Source organism: Uloborus diversus, chromosome 1 (assembly GCF_026930045.1).
Source record: "Uloborus diversus isolate 005 chromosome 1, Udiv.v.3.1, whole genome shotgun sequence".
Taxonomy (NCBI): Eukaryota; Metazoa; Arthropoda; class Arachnida; order Araneae; family Uloboridae; genus Uloborus; species Uloborus diversus.
In genome coordinates this window covers 133827629-133848522 of record NC_072731.1, presented here as the reverse complement: position 1 = coordinate 133848522, position 20894 = coordinate 133827629, and the positions used below count along the sequence as shown (strand labels likewise).

The 20894-nt window shown below is 31.8% G+C and overlaps 1 protein-coding gene across 1 annotated transcript in view; it reads left to right on the top strand.

The window, feature by feature from the left end:
• Positions 1 to 2364, top strand: part of LOC129232224 (patronin-like) — a 158596-nt gene extending 156232 nt beyond the window's left edge. Inside the window, exon 18 of the mRNA XM_054866442.1 lies at positions 1443 to 2364. Coding sequence (XP_054722417.1) covers positions 1443 to 1578 — 136 coding nt within the window. The 3' untranslated portion in view covers positions 1579 to 2364. The remainder of the gene's footprint in view (positions 1 to 1442) is intronic.
• The last annotated feature ends 18530 nt before the right edge of the window (positions 2365 to 20894 follow it).

Below are 20894 nucleotides of genomic sequence, written 5' to 3'. Positions count from 1 at the left end.
GCTAACTATGTAAGGTGCTCCATTTGTGAGAACACTATCTTATTTTGTTCACTACTTTCTTAAATTCAGTTAAATGTTAAATTATTTTAAAATGTTCCCTTTTGTAGTTGAAGCTAGTTAACACAAATCAAGAAGTTCTCCTACAATATCAAAATTATGATTCATGTTACAAACAAATATGCTTAGCTGTGCATACTCTGTAATGTCATAATTTTCATTCAAAGCAAAGAACATGCAGTATTGTAATCCAAACAATTCATGTTGCCATATTTTGCTTTGTTACGCAATTGACTCCCAATAACTTGAAGCCTTATAACTCTAAAATTCCCCCTTTATCTTGAAGTTTGCATTCAGTCATTTTCTTTCGATCAGTTTGCTCTTTAGTCTTCGGCTCATCAAGAAAGATGATAGCTCAGGTCTCGAATCTCCTAAGATTTTCCCAATGTTTTAAAAATTTTTGAATAGGTCTTTGCATGGGCCGCAAGTTGGCAAATCCCTGATTTATACAACTCTTATGAAAAATGTGCATTTTTTCTGAAAAACATGCATTCAGTGAGTTATGGAAAGTTACTATTGGAGGTAATAGAAATTCATAGAAAGTCATGAATTTGAAAACTTTAAATTTAGCAGATGCCCTGTTAGTAATTGTAATCAGAAATTTTTTGTAGTAATGCCTGAAATTCTGTGTAATATTTCCCCCCCCCCCCTTCAACTGGAGGGTTTTTTTTTTTTTTTTTTTTTTTGTACTGTTCTTCATGACTTAATTACAGTAAAAGCATATCTTACATCTCATTTTAATGCAGTAGTTGAAAAAAAAGGGGAATTTTATGTTAAATATGCTTATTGAATTCTACTAATAAATGTTCAAAAAATGTATCCTAAATATTCTGCACCAAGTCAATCGACTACTTGATTCTGAATGTATGAGACAAAATTTTCATTTTTGCTGAATAGAAAGAATTATGTGGCTTTAGGATAAAATTTGGAATTGTAGTGAAATAGTGAAAAACATTGAGGATCTTTAATTGTCTAACTACCTTATCTGGTTGTGCAATTATTAAGGTCAAAAAGTATATGTGTTTAGTAAAAAAAGTCTAAAAATCATCCTACATTAGAGAAATAAGTTTCATCCTAAACATGGGAATAAGGGAAGTTTTGGCTCGGAGATTATCCACTAAGTGGATAGTCCGGAGTTTACTGCACTGCAAGATTTCTACCTGTACACCAGTCTAATATTCATGCAAAAAAAAAAAAAAAAAATCACAGATAATATGAATAAGTTTGGAAAGATGATTCTCTTTTTTTTGTATCGGAAATGTATAATTACCAGCTGTTAAACTTTACTGGTTATTTAAATTGGCCGAGAGCCTTCTGTATGTTTAAATAATGTAATTGTTTTGTTTTTTTTTACAGTTCTGGTTAATAATCTAATGTTTTTTTAGGTATAACTCTGGTGGAAAGTCATTTACTCAGATACACACAAAGCATTTGACAGCAACAATTGATGCCTTCACAATTCAGAACAGCCTCTGGCAGGGTAAAAAGACAACAGTGGCCCCCAAAAGAGACTACTATTAACTAGCTACTACACGAAGTGCCAACGTGATAGTGCGGCCGTCCCTTGCGCTAATTGAATGTTCTGTAAATAATCACTGTAAAGTTGTTTCACTTCTGTTAACATTCCACTAGCAACCAAACCATTGCAGGGCTGTGATTTAAAACATTGTAGAGCTATATTTATTAGAGTGAAAAGGTGACTGGGGACTGATTGATTGACTTGTAAAATATTAGTGTTGCTTTTATAAATACTTTGTACAGTGCGCTTTTCCTTGGTTGATAGTTCACTTATTTAACTCCACCTAACAGAAGAAAAATGTTGCTGCTGTTCCTCTGGATGTATTATAAGTACTTTTAAAATGTTACCATAACTTCTTCACTGACTTAGAATGTGAAAAAAAATTCTATTTTTTTATTTATGCCAAAACATAGTAGTTATTGTTATCTGTTGAATCATTGAAAATGTTTAATAATTTGACATTAAAATTAATCAATTTTTTGAGAAAAAAAAAATCTGAAATAAACATTCCATATATGCATAATGTATCCCTATGCCGAAAAACCATATATCCACATTCCAGGACACCATTTTTAAAAGGACAAGTTTAGGTATCTCTAGGTGGCCTTATGCAGATTCAACTTTACTTGCTTTCAAGAACTTATAATTTTCAAGTAGCTTTTCTATCATTGGCTAGTATAATGAAGTTTTCTTTAAAATATGAGTTAGTAGAAATTCAACAAAAAAATTGTTTGTCATAAGAACTTTTCAGTCATGTTTTCTGTGATAAATATTTTTAAATTTGCAAATATGTGCACGATTGCATGATGCTTAGAATCTCTGCATACTTTCGTTCAATTCAACTTTTTGCAAAATGTTTTTTTCATACAGATTGAGATCAGTAGTATTTATTCAGAGAAAAACTTATTATAACTGATTTTTTTCCATAGTTTAATCTTATTTTCATATATATTTACCATTCAATATGGTAGTTATGTTTATAGTTAATTTCATTACCTTTATCCTTTCACTTATTTAAGTGATAGTTCTTTTTAAAAATGATTTTAAGTATTACTCTAGCCAAGTAAAAATAGCTGTCGATTTCCCAGTCATTAGAAGTTTTTGTCTTCCAATTTTGAATTTGTTCTAGACGAACGAACTCAGTATCAGCCATTTTAAATTAATTCGTTTTGTGATACCATCTGGTATGGTATATGATCAAATGTTTTTCTTCTGTATTTTACATTATTTGTATATTCACCTTTCTATGAATTCTTAATGTTTTTTTAAGACTTTGTAAGTTGCATGCCCTATAAATGTTTTGTTCTGTCTAAAAATCTTGTGGACTTTTGTTTACAAATTAAAGAGCTTTGTAATCAAGTAACAAATAAATCTTTTCAGCAGCTTTTTACACATTCTTTGACTTTACCATGAAACTTGAAATTTGCAGATTTGTTACTCATGTGAAACCAGTGATACAAAATGGCATATAAAATGGGTGGTCCCTGGTTCAGACGTGAAGCTGAAAATGAAATTTTTGAAATGGAAATTGAAGTCGCTCTTTTCTGTTTCAAAGATGTTGTTCATCATCTAATCACTTTTATGTGTGCATAACTGTCTATGTGAAAATTAAATTAAATGACTGATGCTATTTACATCTACAAATGTAAGAGTCTCCTGTTTTTAGGCTAGACACCTCCCATAGAAAATTTCTTTCTACACCACTGTGTGACACAATCAGCTAGTTGTCTCATGTGAGTAACGAAACTGCAATTTATTAAAAACAAAGTTACTAGATTCTATAATATAAAAGTACTTATTGGTAGATAAAAGTAAACAATACAGCAGAACCCTGCTCTACCGCAGAGCAGAATCGGGTTGCGCATGCCATCATCATGTCTCCTTTATGAAACATGTTTTAAAATTCTATTTTCTTTCAAGTTGATATTAGTCTCACACGTCTAACTTTTGATTTTACATACAATATCTAATTCTGCCTTCCAAGCTCCAGAATAAGTTACACCACCTGTCATTCAGTTTGAGTTTCTACTGTATTGAATCTAATTACTGTTATTTTATGCATATCTCAATTTTAAATGCAGTTTATTGAAAGATTCTATGTTCAGTAATACATATAATTTTCATTTAAAACATTTACAACATTAATTTCAATGTGTATTGCAACATGTTTTACTGTGTTAATGTCGTATTGTGCTTAAATAATTTACATTCAGGTAGAAAGCAATTTTAATTTATCTCAGTTGTGTTATAATGTGGATACAAATGCAAAACATTTCTCAGTCTTGAAGTAGCAACAGGGTTCTGCTGTGTTTTTGAAGATAAAATCATGTTTTTGCAAACTTGCCATAGAAGAAATGTTAAAAGGAATAACCAGATAGAATAGAAGTCCTCCTATTGCATGCTGTGCCAAAATGTATGCATTACTGAAAATCCATCTTGATTCCTCTCCTCGTTCAGTCCTTCCTAATATTGATACTACTTTGTATGATTTTCTCATTCGAGAAATATTACGGTTAAACTCCTTGCTTAGAAAAGAATACTGTCATTTTTGACAAAAAATTTCTTTTGTATAAGCATAACTAGATAATATAGACTCACGCAGATACATTTATTGCTTGATGCAGCAGTGCCAGATTTAGGGGGAGCAAGCCGAGACCCTTGCCCCAGGTGGCAAATTCAACAGGTTTTTTTTTTTTTTTCTTGTTAAAACTTGATATAAAACCTTACTTGAAAAGGGATGGGTAGAGGCAACAGTTTAAAAAATTTTTCTGGCTCGGGAAAATCCAAGATCCGACACTGGTGCAGTTATGTGCATCATCTGATATTCATTAATTAGCATCCATATTAAGCATTACTTATGTTCAAAATTTGCTAATTATGAAAAAAGTTAACCTCTTGCTTTCCTGGATACATAATTAAAACTAATAGGCTTTCATACTAAAACTTTTACTTAACTGTAGAATGTTTTTCAAACTTGCAGATAGAATTAAAGTTGCATGCTCAGATACTTTATAATACTTTATCATTTTGAAGAACAAATATTTCATGTACACAACTTGATGAATTTAGTGCTAATGGTTTTTAATACATGTTGATTGAAAATGCTCTTGCTCCCTGGGGTGCGCGCTCACACTCTGTATCAGATAAGAAAAATCTTATGCTCTTTCTGTTTACTATAAACTTATTAAAAGCATTCTAAAGACACTTGGTTTTCAAATCCTGACATCAAAAAAAATAAATAAACATGGAAATGTATTAAATTATATAAATTCCTCTTTGGATGTATGGAAATTGCGCTGAAAGGAAACTAAATTTAAGGGGGGGGGGGGAATCAAGTTATTCCATACAAAAGAAAAAGCATATTTTGATGACTCAGTTGATATATTTTTATTTCTATTGTTAGTTCACAATAAAGTGACAGTTGAAGGTTACTCTCTGAAATTTTCATTCCTGTAGAGCCATCGATTGAGTCTTTCTGGTGTCGTTTGAGGGGGGGGGGGGAGTTTCATTGGGGTACCCTTCATCACTGGTTCATCTGAAATCCCACACCAAAATTATAAGTCTCTGCAGGTAACAATGTCAATTTGTTTCTGTAAAAATTTTAACAATTTTAAATAGTAAATTTTTTAATTTTTTGATGAAAACCAAATATTTTGGCGTCTAAGAGTTGTAAAAAATTGAAAAATCAATCAAAGAAAACAAACTTGGTGTTATAATCTGCAAGAACTTATTATCATTGTGGTTTTTGATTTCAGATGATCCAGTGTTGAGTTACGAGACAGCTGTGTTGCTGTCAGGGACTTTTTTCTTCATTAAAATAAACGAAAACTGAATATTTAGAATACTTTTCAAATGTTACTTTAGTAAGATCTTCAGTAAGTCATGGTTCAGGATGCCCGGGCTCTTGAATGTTATGGTAAAAGCACCAGTAGTCTTCCAATTAAGAGCTTGATAGTTAATTTTTGTTAATCTATAAATTTCAGCAATCAATACAACAACAACCAAAACATTGTAAAACTTTAGACATTGAAAACTACACTTTTCTGATAATGATTCAACTAACTTGTTTCAGAAAAAAAAATTTTTTTTATTTGAGAAATTGCTCCAGTAGTTGTCCATAGAAATCCACTGCTGGGCTCTGTATGAACCCAGTAGTCTGTCGTTTCATTTTCATTAGTCTTATGGGTAATAAGTGAAAAAATTTGAACAAAATTTAATGTGAAAGTTACGGCATTACGAAGGAATTCTGCATTCACAATATCTTCGTAACGTTTATCTTTATATTATTTTCCAAACTGCAAACTGTTAGGATATGTATCACATAAAATACATTATTTTCTACATCACTTACTAAAATCATATCATACGCTGTGATGGTAGAAATGTAAGGAAGAATGGAAAAGACCCAGTTTAAACCAGGTTAATTCGGAAAAGGAATTTTGAAAACTTACTCAGGAAAGAACTTCAAAGAAAAGATTTTGAGATTTTGTTAACATGTTCAGTAATTTAAAAAACATTATAATCTAAAAAAAGTCTTCATTATTCACTGCTTACAAATTTCATTTAATATCTTAAGAATAAATTCCGTCAAAGAATTTTACATTAACTTTTATTTAGAATTGAATTTTTTAGCACTATTTTACCATAAAGCAAAGCATGCTTTTCTTCCTCTAAATGCCAAATATAACCTTCCACTAGGGCTGGAGCTACATGGTGTCTCATCTTTGTATTTTGTCCTCTTTTCATCATTACCTTACATTTCATTTTTACCTTACACTATGTTTATCATTTATTTATTAGTTACATGCTTCAAGAGTGAATCATTAGTGTCACAATCAATTCACTCAATATTATTTTCATCGGCATTGTCTCCACTAGCAACAAATTTCTCTCAATTTGCTATATCCTGAATGGTCTCTTTTCTTTCAGAATCTACCAAAGATTTTTCAGTGTTCATATAGAATTTCTGTTTAGTAAAAAAGGGCTAAAAACGCGTCTATTATAAGCTTGCGGAAAGCCTACAAAGCAGATAACTCAGAGGTGAATTATCAGTACAGTTTTCTGTATTTGCATAAATCTTATTTGTGCATAAACTTTTGCACATTAAAGAAACAGGGTGGCGACAGGAACTGTGAAAAAAAGTTCCCTGATTTCCCTGATTAAGTTCGCAAAATTTCCCTAATTTAAGTTACCAATGATAATGGTTTCCTTTCTTTGCTCTACTTGAAATCCATTGTATGTTTGTATAAAATGCAGTATTTTAAACGTTTTAAGTTGTTTAAAGTTGTTGAACTAGAGATATATTTTAAAAAGATGCTACTTTTTTAACAATATGGTAAAAAAAACATATCAAGTTAATTTTTCTGGAAAAAGAAACTACAAAACAGTATATTAAACTTTTCTGCAATGGAAAGATTATAGAAAATTTTAAAAAAAGTACTTTACTTCTAGAAACCACTTAGCATCAGAATGTTAAGAAACTTAAAATCACTCTTAAAAACATGTGTATTTATGGTAGAACGTAAAATTGAAATTATTTTGAACTAAATTTTCAAACAGTATAATAATTTTTGCAAGAATAACAAGTAATAGTGAAAGAATGGAAGTAATGTAGTTATTCTTATGTCTAATTGACATATTTATGCAAAACAGATGAAACCTTTCGACACCCATTCATAGGGAGCTTTTCTCTAATCAAGAACATAGGTTTTAATGAATGAATAAAGTATTTTAACAATAAAAAATTAAAGATATTTACTTAAGTATACAAGTTAACTCTATTTCAAATGATTTAAGTATGTAACGAAAAAATCTTAGATTGCTTTTGTAAGAAACAACTTTGGAATGCAAAAAAAAAAAAAAAAAAAAAAAAAAAAAAAAACAGAAAAAAAAGCAATTAGTCAATTTTAAAAAATATAAAAGAAGAATACAACTTGGTTATAAAATAAAAGAATCATTTAAGTCTGAAGAAAAGAAAACCTTTATCTGCGGTGACAGCAAATAGTATAGCGTTTTTTTTATATTGAAAGTTCAATTTTAGCAATTAAATTAAGAACGTGAAGAAGTAATAGCTTTTAAGCTTTTATCAATATTAATTCAAAAACCAAAGATTTCTTCTTGAAATCGTGATTACAGTACGCTAATCACTTCGAGACAATGGAATAAAGGCAAAGGAGGTAAGGCATTAATGAAGGCTTCCTCTTTGCCTGTATGGTTGCTTATTTTACGTCGCATTGAAAGCATGAAAGGAAATTTCAAGCTAGGTAAAATAAACAACCTAACAGACACAGAAGCAATCTCAGGAAGTTCATCCTGCGGTTAATAAGTAAGATTCAATACTGAGGGAAAAAGATTTAAAATTATGCGGCAGTGTATAATCGCACCTCATTTATTTTACTTTTTTTTGAACAGATAATTGGCAGGGAATTTGGATACTTAATTTTGTAAAGCAAAAAAAAATTTTCTTTTCTTCATAAAATCAATTTTCCCTGATTTTTTGTAATTTTTTCGAAATTCCCCGACTTTTCCCTGATCCGTCGCCACCCTGAAAAATCTGTGATTCCGGATTTTCAGTACTATAATTTTATCTTAACTTCAGCTAAATATTTATGATTTTCTTACACGCCTCAGTGGATATTTGAAAGCATATGTGTTGTGCTTAAAACTTTTGAGTAGTATATTTTGTAAGACAATTGTTTGCCTTATTTTTTAATACAAAATATTACTTAATATTTTGGAAACAATAGAATGTATCATTAATATAATATTTGCTTATTTATATTTTTAAATAAGTTCCACCAACAAACTTGGAATTTGAGAAAAACCATTTAATATTTCTTAGAGTACATACAAGAAATGGTATGAAATACTGCAACAGTTTAAAGTTATGCATACTTTCTCGAATTTTAATTGAATACAATTTTTCAAACATACTTGCTACGATATATGTACACAACAAATGAAACAAAAGCTTGTTTTTCTCAGTATTGAAGAAAAAATTTATAATAATATGTACAATAAATTGACACACTGCATTATCTGTCCTATATTATATGGTATGTACTTTTTAGTTACACACTAAATTAAAAGAAAAAATAGTTAGCTAAAATACTAAAAGAATGAGTATGTAATATTGATGGATGAGGCCCTCAACACCTATATGTATATTACACTTTCCATATGGTATGAAAATAAAATTTGTGCAAATGAAAATTTAAAAATTTAAATTTTTTACACTATACAGAAAATAATGTGTGGTTGCGACTATGTAGGAAACCATGCTCAAGAAGTACTTGAAACCAGATAAATTTTATTTCTATATGTAAGTAATAATAGAAATATTATTATGAAGAGAAACATTGGAAAGGGGGGGGGGAACGCTTTCTAACGTTAACAGATTTAAATGAACTTTGTCAAAAAACAAAATATTTGTACGAAGAATTTCCTCACATTCCAATGTGGTTACAATTTCAAAAACAAGACAAAAAACTACAGGTGTTTTAAAAAAATACCACTGGAAAAAAAATTGAAAACTATTCAAAATGATCCTTTGAAACCCAATAATTAGATGAATTTACATATATTTGTATATGTAAGTGAAGAAAGTTGGTTATTCTCTTTTTAAAGATACTAAAGACGAGGGGGGGGGGGATACTTGAAAACAAAAAAGTCTTTCACAAATTGTTCCAATTTTTCAATGAAGAACTTAAGTATATAACATCATAATTACAAAATTATGCTTTCATTTACTTTTCAGATTAGGAGTGTGCAGAAAAATAAATGAAAATATCCAGAAATATTTTTGCAAACGAAGTGACAAATTTTACAATAATGTTCCTGATTGGACAAATGATGATGACAATGCTTGAACACCTATCACAGTCTTGAGATCTTTAGAAGAGGTATCCATAGGTTCTGATGCTTGATTACTTTCACTTTCCTCTTTGGGTAATTCATTCTGCTGGAAAAAGGAAAGTTGTTAAGTTTCTAAGCACGAAAGACTGAGTTATTCAGGAGCCAGTTAACCAAAGAAATTATCGGAATGAAAATCCATTGAAACACGGTATTAAGCATTACAAATAAGTGGACGTAATTCACATAGTGGCAATAGTCATTGCCTGTCACTATAACTGAATTAGCTAATGAGCTGTTGAACTGCTGACTGACAAAATAATTGATGGCATACACACCCCTCAAAACAATACAGAGTAGGATATTAATCGGATAACACAAGAAAATCTTAAATCAACTGTATCAAGTACAGGGTTGGCAGGCGGATAAAACCACTGGTAGAAACCGGTTAAAACCGGCATGGCAAAAACCAGTTTCTGCCACATATGTGGCAGAAACTGACAAAAACTTACAAAATGACAAAAAATTAATTATTGACACACAGTAGAAAATACATGAAAAAAAATAATTAATTAACTAAAGCACAATCAAGTGTTGCATTGCAACAAATCTTACATTGTTTGAACCCTGCGGTTGCCTCTTAGAAAAGGTGGTTTCAAAAATCTAAACAGTTTTTTCAATATAATGTACACAAATGAGGAACTGAAGAATATTCTTGCAACGTAAGAGCTAGCAGGCAATGCATGAAAGAACAAGCAATATTCGTGAAACTTTCATCTGTTGTATATTTTTTTCTAACTGATCCACCATCTAGTAACTGGGAAAGTGGTAAAAATTTGACTGAAAAAATAAGTTTCGAGAAATGGGGCCAATTTGTTTTGCAAAGTTATGACATTAGGTAGGATACAAAATCTAGGTTAATATTGGCAAGTAAAATTCTGACGCTTTCTTCTTGAAGCACATGATAATTTCAATCACAAGCAATTTAGATGAAGAATATAAAGCGAGCAAATTACAATCAGTAATGCCTGTTTAGTTTTGTATGTCACTCCTCTTGCCTAAGAACCCAATGATTTTTGTCCTTTGTTAGATTAATGCAAATATTATGAGCATCTGCAATTGAAAAGTTCCTTTTTTAAACTAAATCAAGGGAATTAGAATAGGATTTTATTTTTTACAATGATAAAATGAAGTTTGATATCTCAGTTTATTTAAACGAATATCTCATTTAGTAATTACTTTAAAAGTTAAGTAAAGTTATTAAAGACACTTTTAAGTTTTTGCCAGTTTCTGCCGGTTATAACCAGTTTCTGCCACTGGCATGGCAAAAACTAATTTCTGCTGGCAGAAAACCAACCCTGATCAAATATCTTTTGTTAGTCAATTCCATGAAAATGTCAACCTGAGCATAAAAGTTTCAATGTTAAGAAAATACTAAGTATTGTATAGCAAAAAAAAAATAATAATAAAAACGAAACTGAGAGGATCGAAATATTTTTTTCATGTTGAAAGAATTTTGAGTTAAAAAGGTTTGTATTGAATGACACATTATTGTGAACGAACCACTATATCATCATCATGTTATCCAGTTTTTCATGCCAAGTGTTTTTTCGTGTGACACTTATTTCACTGTATATCCTTTGAAAGCTTGAACTATTAACCTTTAAATAGGTTGCTGAAAGAAGCGAGCGGCTTACCGCCACAAGGCTTTGCAGGGAAAGCAAAAACAATTCAGGAAGATGCACAGATACAAAACACAGAATAATAAATTGATGGTTGCACTACGTTACTCAACTTTAATCATCACAAGTTTATTTATTTAAGCAATTTTTTTAGACAAAAATGCCTATTGGTTAATATATCCCATTAACTTAGAACAAGGAAAAAGAAAGAACATGTATTGTTACTCACAATATGTTATTTGTATGACCAATGGCAAAAGTGAAACAGCATTCATTCAATGTTGTATGACATCATATCGAAGCATGGAGAACAAGTCTGTTATGCAATTTTATTAGATAAAAATGCCTATTGGCCATGAATAGCTAAGTTTATCCCATTAACTTACAACAAGGTAAAAAAAAAACAGGCATTGTTACTCACACTATGTCATATGTATGACCAATGGCAAAAGTGAAAGAGCATTCATTCAATGTTGTATGACGTCATATCGAAGCATCGATATGACGTATCGATCTGACGTCTGTGGCATGTGCATCCTAAAGGGAAGATAGTCAACGCAAATGCCCTATCGTACTTAAACTGCTTGCAGTGTGTGATTCAGTGCTCTTTTTGTTGTTCACCCTGCTCCGTGAAGCAGGTGGGTAGATGCTCACTCGCTACTTAGCCTTGCCCTTAGAATGTAGTCAGCTCGCCATGTGATAAGCATGTAGTGTTAGGCAGATGCTGATAGATAATCATGCAGTTATATATTTAAGTTTGGACATTAGGATTCTCCCATGTACTAGAAGCAAGTGGCGGTTAAAATGCGCATGTAGCTTACATGCTTAGAGCTGCTTAGAGTTTGGGGTAGCATATCTCATATTTTTATCAGCTTTTATTTCTACTTGAACGTAAATGTTATTGTTAATCCAGTTTCTGTTCTCACTCAAAACTCACGCTCTACGAAAGTAGAAAGGCAAATGAGGATTCAATTCCAAAATAAAAGTTTCTTAACAAATTATTATTTTTTTTTACAGTTATCTTGAATTCAGTGGATTATTTAGTAGTTAACCATCTTGCAAAAACACCAATATAGTCCAGTCAATAGGTAGAAAAAAAAACGGGCTTGCCTTACAAAAAATGGGGTCAAAGGTTTTATTTTTTTAATTTGTGTATACTAGTGCCAATATGAAAAAGTCAAGTTATTCAACACGGGAGAAGTTTTGGGGGCCGAAAACCCCCCAAAATATGTGACTTTTTGTGGTATTTTCAAAATATCTCAAAAATGGTTAAAATTACAAGAAAACTTCCAGTGCAAATGTTAAAGAGGATTAAATTTCCTTCAATTTTTGTCATTACAACATTTTTGTAGCATGAAAAGCAAGCGAGTTACAACTACTTGAAAGTCACACTTTTTCTGAACCCCTCAGCAAAGTGCGTGAAAGCGCATCGGCAAGGGCGGCATTTCAGCATTTCATTTGGGGGGTCGAGTTTCTCAAATATGAGCATGGAACAAAGCATATATTGGTTAACAGCAAGTAATCATGATATGGGTTAAGAATTAATAAAATTAGTGTTCAAAAACAACTTAAATTTTTATAACGAAATTTGTAATTCATTTTATAATACAATGTTATCAGCAAAGTATCTTGATACTGCAGTTTTCATCTCTTAATAAAATTTTAATGCTTGATTTTTAAAACAAAATAGCTGGAAATCTTGTTTCTAATCCAGCAATGCCCAGCATCATGCTCTTTTTTTCAGTAAGTCCCCCCTTCCCCCCGCTTTGAGCTTTGAAAATAATTCTCTAACCTCGTGAGACACGAAAAGGAATTTTCTCTACTAGATGAACTGATTGGAGTAGTTTAAAAATAATTGAAGTAATAAAGTTCCGTATGAAACCTTTCACATCTTTCGCTTCAAAATCACCCATGTAACTTTAAAAATTGTGCTGGTATTTATTTTTCACCATTGAATAGTCTAGTCTCTAAACAATTCTTCTTGCCTCATGCAATAAATTTTACTCATAATTGAAACATTTAATTTTTTGTTTTCAATATCCAATCCAGATAATATAGAGCCAACAGTACAGGAATGTAAAAATAACAATACAGGAAAATATTTATCATCAAATCTTGTGTTAATTTCATTAAAAACTGAGTTTATTCTTTTTTACAATAAGTTAAATCAATGTTTGACTTTACATCATCATGTGCATTTTGGTCAGCTCTTCTAAATTCATTTGTTTCTGTTTTTTTTGAAAAGATTCACGCTTGGTCGAAATATCCATCTAAGCAAAATTTATTAATAGTTTCAATTGTAGCTTGAATTAAAGCTTGAACAGTCCAAAAATTAAGGTTAGCTGGTTGAAGAAAGCATTGTTCAAAAACTCTCTTCAATACAAACAAAGCGAATAAAAAATCAAACGAAGACATGTTAAAGTATATTAGCTTTTTAACTATTGAAAGAGTCGTTTTCCAAAATCACCTTTGGGTCATTCCATGCGAAATGAGCAAATCAGCTGTGGCTGACATGTCACAGATTTCAATGAAAATTTTTATTTAGGTAAACCATGCATATCTATGAGCATATGCAAAGTATGAAAGTTTAAAAACTGTTTGTTGCTTTGTTATTGAAATTAGAAGTTGATGCTTACGCTAAGCCTAAATTTTCAGAGTTCATTGCTGCCAATTTGTGACTCAATAACTCCATAAGTTATAAACGTACACTTAAAAAATAAATATTTCCGCATTCTATATACAAATCTCTATTGGGAAAAGCAAAGTAAAATTTATTCGGATCTTTTTTTGAATCTGAGATATTAATAAAGGTTAAAATTTTGCAAATTTACTTCAGATTTTAAATCACTCTTCAAGCTCTTTTAATGAAAAAATAACAGTAAAAATGATTCAGATTGAAAAACTATCTAAAGTAACTATCTGCTCTAATTTAGTAACTGTTTATGAATTTCTTAATGACGAAATTGTACTTAAAAAAATCGAAAATTTCCAAAAATTTAATTTTTTCCTCTATTTCAGATGTTTTTTTGAAAATGAGGGAATGATCTAAATTTGCTCAATTTTTTTACATAATATATTGAAGTGTCTTTTAGATGCTACTCAATTTTAATCATTGGTATTAGCGTATTTTTTTTACTAGAGTAACTTGAACTAAGGTAAAATTTCATTAGCTATTTCTTTTTATTTTGTAAGTTTAGCAAAACTAACCATTTCTTTCGTGTTTCATTTTCTCAAAAGCATGTTTATGAAGTACATGCTGAAATGTACATTTTTTAAAATTGAAATAAATGTCAGTTTTACTTGCTTTTGTATCATTTAGTCGTTTATCAAGTTCTTTGAATTCTCGTAATTTCACATAAGGGTCAATCTATGCAGGTTCCACACAGTATAAACAACTCATTCATGTCCAAATATTTCTAAGTTATCAAATTAAAATAATTATTTTGAAAATTACAATATGTTTTTTCAGTATAATGTACTATATAGGGCACAATGTACGTAATTTAAGAAGGTGCCATGAAGTTTTTACACTTTTTATTTCTGTTTTAGTGTGTGAATTGACTAGCGAAATTGCTTAATTTCAAAGACCTGTATCTTTTTTACAAACCAAATACAAAAAACAGTATGTATGACATGTATAGTACTTGAATGGAATATTCAATTGACCAGGAAATTTTATTTTTAATTCAATCCCCTTTTGGTTTATAGGGGTCTAAAAATGTCATTGTTGTCATTTTTCCGAATTTTGAGGGGCTGTAATCTATAAAGGGTACACAAACACACAGCAACAGTTACATACTCTTTTTAGCATGGTTCCAGTGATTAGTTTTTGCCGTATTTCATTTTGTGTTTCCGTCCCCTACGTGAGTTATCCCCCTTCGAAATGAGTAAAATTTTTACATTTGGTCTTGAACTTTAACCTGTTGCCATTATTTTAATTATTAACGTACAGCTACGTAACTCAGCATGTAAGACTATCAACTTATGCACTTTAACATTAAAACGTTAAATTAGCTGTCATAAATGTAATTCAAATAGATTTTGGCCAAAATGCAAAGGTCTAAAAGTCCCATTTTTGACTACGAAAATCACTTTTGATGACCTCCAAAAAATCAAAGTTGAGAGAAAAAATAAAAGAGGTTTTAAACATTTTTCACATGCAGCTTTTAGGGATATGAATTTCAAAAAAATTAAAAATGGTCGAGCGCAACCATCCGTCGAACCTGTATGGATTGACCCATGAAACAGAAAGAAAATGCAATTTTTCTGAATTTTATTTTACGTTTGGAAATCAAAAACCAATTTCGAGTTTCTTTAAGCAAATAGTAGAAACACAGCTCTATATTCTTGTAAAATTTTGAAGTTGTCTGAATTTTCCCTCATTTGAATTTTTGTGTCTTTGTGAAAGGGAAAATCATCATTTTATAAAATGTCACTAAGTTTAAAACTGATTTTGAAGGCAAAGGAGTTAAAATACAACTTCAAAAGTAAGGTATTTCTTTTATGATACTTAGCACATTATTGGGTATTAATTTCATCAAAGCTAATGCATTCCTTAAAGATTGAGATTAAAAAATAAAATGCTTAATTATGAGAAAATTGATATATTTTCAGTTTTTGAGACTTGGTTAAAAGTTAACTATAATAACCTTGAAAATTTTACTGATATCAGATTGATTACCGTACTCCATAGATTTCAAAAACATATAACTTTTATGTTTTCATTAAATAGTTAATGAGATACAAGCCTTCAAAAGTGCAACATTTATGAGAATGCTGTTCAATTTGACCAATTTTCAATCGCATGTAACTATTTCAATAAAAAATTTTAAGCAAAAATATTTTAGATATTTTTATATAGGCATAAAAGGAACCTGTATACCAAATTTCATAAAAATCTGTTACCATGCGGCCACTACTTTTTTGCAAATTTTGCTGATTTCGCATGGAATGACCCCGTTTCGAAATTATCGAGAAGGGTTTTTATGGTTTAAAAAACCCTCTTGAAGACAATATTGTGTTAATTCGAGATTGTATAATTAAAGTGCCCCCAGAAAAGATATTTATTGATGTCAAATATTTTTCTCAAAAATAGTATGTATTTTTACGAAGTATCTATGAAAGCATAACATGCATTGAGTAGTTGAAATCTGTTTCTAGCAGAAGAAAGTGATAAACACTAATTAATTAAACACACTTAAAATATGAACGTAAAATACCGAGACATTTTCTTGTGAAAATCATGCAGCTACACCACTGCACGAGCCTCTTATAACCATCTTTACAGAGCACACAAGAATGAAATATTTAGTCTATATGAAGAAATTACGTCTTCAGTTAAAACTAACCGTGATTCTTCATCAGTTTTTTCTGTTCTGAAAAGGTCAGTAAATGCTTGATGAATTTCTGATTAATCATTCAAAAAACGGAAAACACTTGCTCTGGTCTGGAAATGTGTCGAGTTTCATCAACCATTATGGAGAACCAGCAAGATTTCATGAACATTGATTTGCGATTTACGTAAATTGAATTTGCTCATTTTTTGTCATTCCTCTCAAAATATTTGGGGGTGCGACCGCCCCCTCTTGATCCCCCTATTTGCCGCCCCTGCGCATCGGATAACGGAGGAAAAAAGGAGAAACGCCGTCAGTGGGACCTTGGAAATGATTTGTGAGCTGAGGGTAAATGCCTCCGTTCCCTTTAACTTAAACAAAACACCCCCATTCTATCCCCCCTTTTTTTCTCTCCAAATGAGATGAATCGACTCAATAGCTACTCATGTTGGTCACTTCAGAGTTTGAGCGAAAGTATGTTTTATCAATCTGTGTGATCTGTATTACAATTTTTTTTTTCTAGAAATGATTACGCCTGACCCAGGTGTTTTTTTTTTTTTTTTACGAAAGCAGTTTTAATGAATGCGAAACAAAGATTGTGAAGGAGAAGGGAATAGAAAATCTTCAAAGATGCAGCGCAAAGCGTCAAAATGAAGAACATCAGCGTTTTTTGAAGGAGTTAAAAGAAGTGACAATTCACACTGGCAATTGCAATTCACATATAGATCTGTTGGTGCTGATGATGATGACAGCTTTAGGACAGCCTTTCAGCAACTTGTTCTTTTTAAAACATGGAAGAGGGAATGCTTGTGATTTGTTTTTTCCCCCACTAAATCTTTTAAGTTTGACCCCAGCAATATTCTTTTCATGCGTTTAGTGGGTGTGATACGACTTCGGCAATCTTTGGCGAAGGCAAAATTAAGTTGTACAAAATAGTCAAAAAAAAAAAAAAAAAACTCCTGAAATTAAAGAAGCTATTGAAGTATTTATGTACCCAATCAGTCATCATGATGCCGTAGCTGCAGCTGGAGAAAACATTTTGAAAATATTATGCACAGGCGACGTAAAGTATTTGAACCTATCTTTGGATACTTTGCGATTTAATCTTTATATAAAACTAGTATACAGGGCAAAAATAAATCTTGCAGGGCTACCTCCAAGAGGGGTAGCCCAAGGGGGGGAGGGGATGCTGGACGTTATCACTCATATTGGTGCTACCACCAAATTCAAAGTTGTTAGGGCAACATAATTGATCCAGAGAAATGGGGTTGGGAACGCAGAACACAAGGTCTAATGCCTGTTGCCACTAAAAGAGATTCAATTACTCAGAATCTTTTGAAGATTGTACCTTGTACCTGCAAGAAAAATTGTACTGAAGCCTGTTTTTGTCGCAAGGCAGGTTTAAAATGCTCCAGCACGTGCAAACACTGCAGTGGTACAAATTGTGAAAATGTTGCAGAAATTTCATCTTTGGGTGAGACTGCTGAAGATGATTTGTTCCAGGAGCTTTTGGAATTACCGCAACAAGGAGATGAACAATTAAAGGACCACAGCTTCTTTCTACCCCCTACAGATTCTGAACCGGGAGAACCTGGGCCTTCAAAACGGCTTCGAAGAGGATAAACAGCGTATTTTGTTGTCCTTTCCCTATTTGCTTTAAGGTCGATCTCCCTGTAATTTAGGTGTATGTATTAAGCTTCTACAGTTGGATTTTCATTTTGAAAGTAATTCTTTTGGGATTTTATGCCTCAAAAAGTCAGTTTCTGCAGAATTTTTTCAAAGTGTTTATTACGTATTACTATTGTACCTTCATTTATGCATTACTATGTCTATTGTTTGCTTATTATCACCCTAATATTTATTCATTCACATTTATATTCAAATATCGCATTTTCGCTTGTAATAGAATAGATGGTACAAATTATGTGTTTTAAATGAATGAGAAGATTATGTAATTCAATTACAAACTGCAATATAAGTCATATGTTATTAGGGTCTGATGAAGACTACCTCTGTCAGACCAGAAATATTAGTTCGTGAGCGGTGGGGGAGGGTTTATTATTATTATTGTATCAGAGCATAGGATGCATGATTGTGTTGATTGTGTTTGCTTATTAGCTGCCTAATATTCATTCCTTCACATTAATATTTAAAAATCGCATCTTTGTTTGCAATAATTAGACTAGAATGTACGAATTATGTGCCTCAAATGAATGTATATATTGTGTAATCCAGTTACAAACTGCAATATATCATCTGTTATTGGAGTCTGATGAAGACTACCTCTGTCAGACCAAACATGTCAGTCCGTGTACAGCGGGGGACAGGTTTTCTTTTATTAATTCATCGTCGTATGTGCTTTAAATGAATGTGTATATATGTATTTCAGTTTCATAATACATCGTCTGTTTTTGGAGTCTAGTGGGAACTAATCTGTCAGCCAGAATTGCTACTCTGTGTTCAGCGGGGGGGGGGGGGGGGGAGAAACTCAAACTACTCTAACTGTTCTAATAATTATGATGCCTTGCTTTCTTTTTCGGAGTGGAGGAAAATTCTATTTTCAAAGAGCTATAGCAAGATTGCTATTTGTGCTACAAAACAGTTGTGAATACAAAAGTTATAGGAAATTTTATGTTCTTTAAACTTTATACTTAATACTTTTTTCTAAGTTGAACCATTTCGGAGACATTTTGGAAAAAACAAAAAAAGTCATAAATTTTTGTGGTTTTTCGGCCCCCAAAAGTTCTCTCGGGGTCTTTCGTGTTGGATAACTTGATTTTTCCATGTCGGCCATGGGTGCAAGTTTGGTGATGTGTTCGAGACGGAAAATATTTTCAGCTCCCCCCCCCCCCGAACGCATGTGGGCTTAAGGAAAATTTGTATGTATAAATGTTGCAGATTTTCACAATGCCAGTTTTGGATTCTATTTGATTTAAATTTTAAGCCTTAAAATTGTAATATTTAAGTATTTTGACATCATAATTCCAAAAAATCCAAAATCCGGCAATGGGGGGGGGGGGGGGCTGGGGGCTCTCTCCCAGAATTTTTTTCAAATTGAAGTCCAAAAAACGCTGTGGTAGGCCATTTTGGTAAAGTTCAGGGAAAGGAGGGGTTCAGGGACTCTTACATCAATTATTTCAAACTGATAGTCCCAAAATCACAATATTGGGCAACCTTCAAAAAATATTAAAGAAAGAGGGGGGGGGGACGCTATGGGCTTTCCCGAAATTGAAGATTTAAAAAGGAAATTGTAATTTAAATTTCATAACGTTTATACGCTTTTTGAATGCACTATTGAAAGGATGGATTTCAGGAACCCTCCTTCGGCAATACTTCGAAATTGAAGTTTCAAAAACGCAAATTTTAGACGATGTTGGATAATGTAAGGGGGTAAAAGCGTTTGCAGCACCCCATCATTAGTTTTTTGCCGATCCTAAATATTTTTGTTGTAGCAATAAAATCGCTTAGGATATAAGATTTTCACTTTTGCAACATAAATCAGTTCTGATTCGAAAGTCTACCGAAGGTAGCGCCAACAAACTAGAAAAGAAGGAAAAGTGGGGGAAGGGTAAGGCCGACTAATGATAATGAACTGTCACCATTCCCCCACGCAGTCTACATTTGAAAAAGAATTCTTTTATAAGATAACAGGTGGTGAAATTAGCAATAAAAAATCGCTTCAGTGAAGTAGATATATTTTTTAAATAAGGTACCCTTTCCAACATTCATTAATTAAAAAAGAAATAGGGGAACTGAATCCTAACTCCAGGCAGGGTTCCCGAATCGCATCCCTCTTAAGGCACTCAAATATAGCCTAAAGTGGCGCTTTAAATATTTCAGCATCAAAGAATTTTCGGAAGAGAACTCCCGAACCCCTTCCTCTGAGTTCAACACAAATGTCCTAAATTTCAATTTTTAAGGCTTCAGTTCCTAAATTGTTTTGTAGGAATAGCACCCCTCTTACCTATAAACATTACTTATGACCGCCTAAAAATTTTAATACTTTAATTTTGGAAACTTTTTGAAAAAATCTTCCTACACCCTTCCCCCTTAAGTCATTCAAAGATAGCCCAAAACAAAGCTCTTAAAATTTTAGAAACTAAAATGTTTCGGGCTGGGGGTGCGGAATACCCCCCCCCTCTCATTGTGTTTACTAAACGCAGTGTAAGTTTTTGTTTAAGATTTATTTTTCTATTGAGAGAGCAACTCCCTTCCAAACATCGCCAAAGACAACCCAAAGTTTTAAGACTTCAATTTCGAAAATGTTTCGAGAAAGACCCCTGAATTCCCTAACTCTTAACTCACTCAAAAATAGCCAAAATAGCATTTCAATACTTCGGGGAGAGAGACCCCCCCCCTAACTCTTTCCTCTAAGTTCATTAAATTTTACTAAAATTTGCGGTTTCCCCTTTTCATCACCGAAGATTTAAGAATTTAAATTCTGAAACGTAT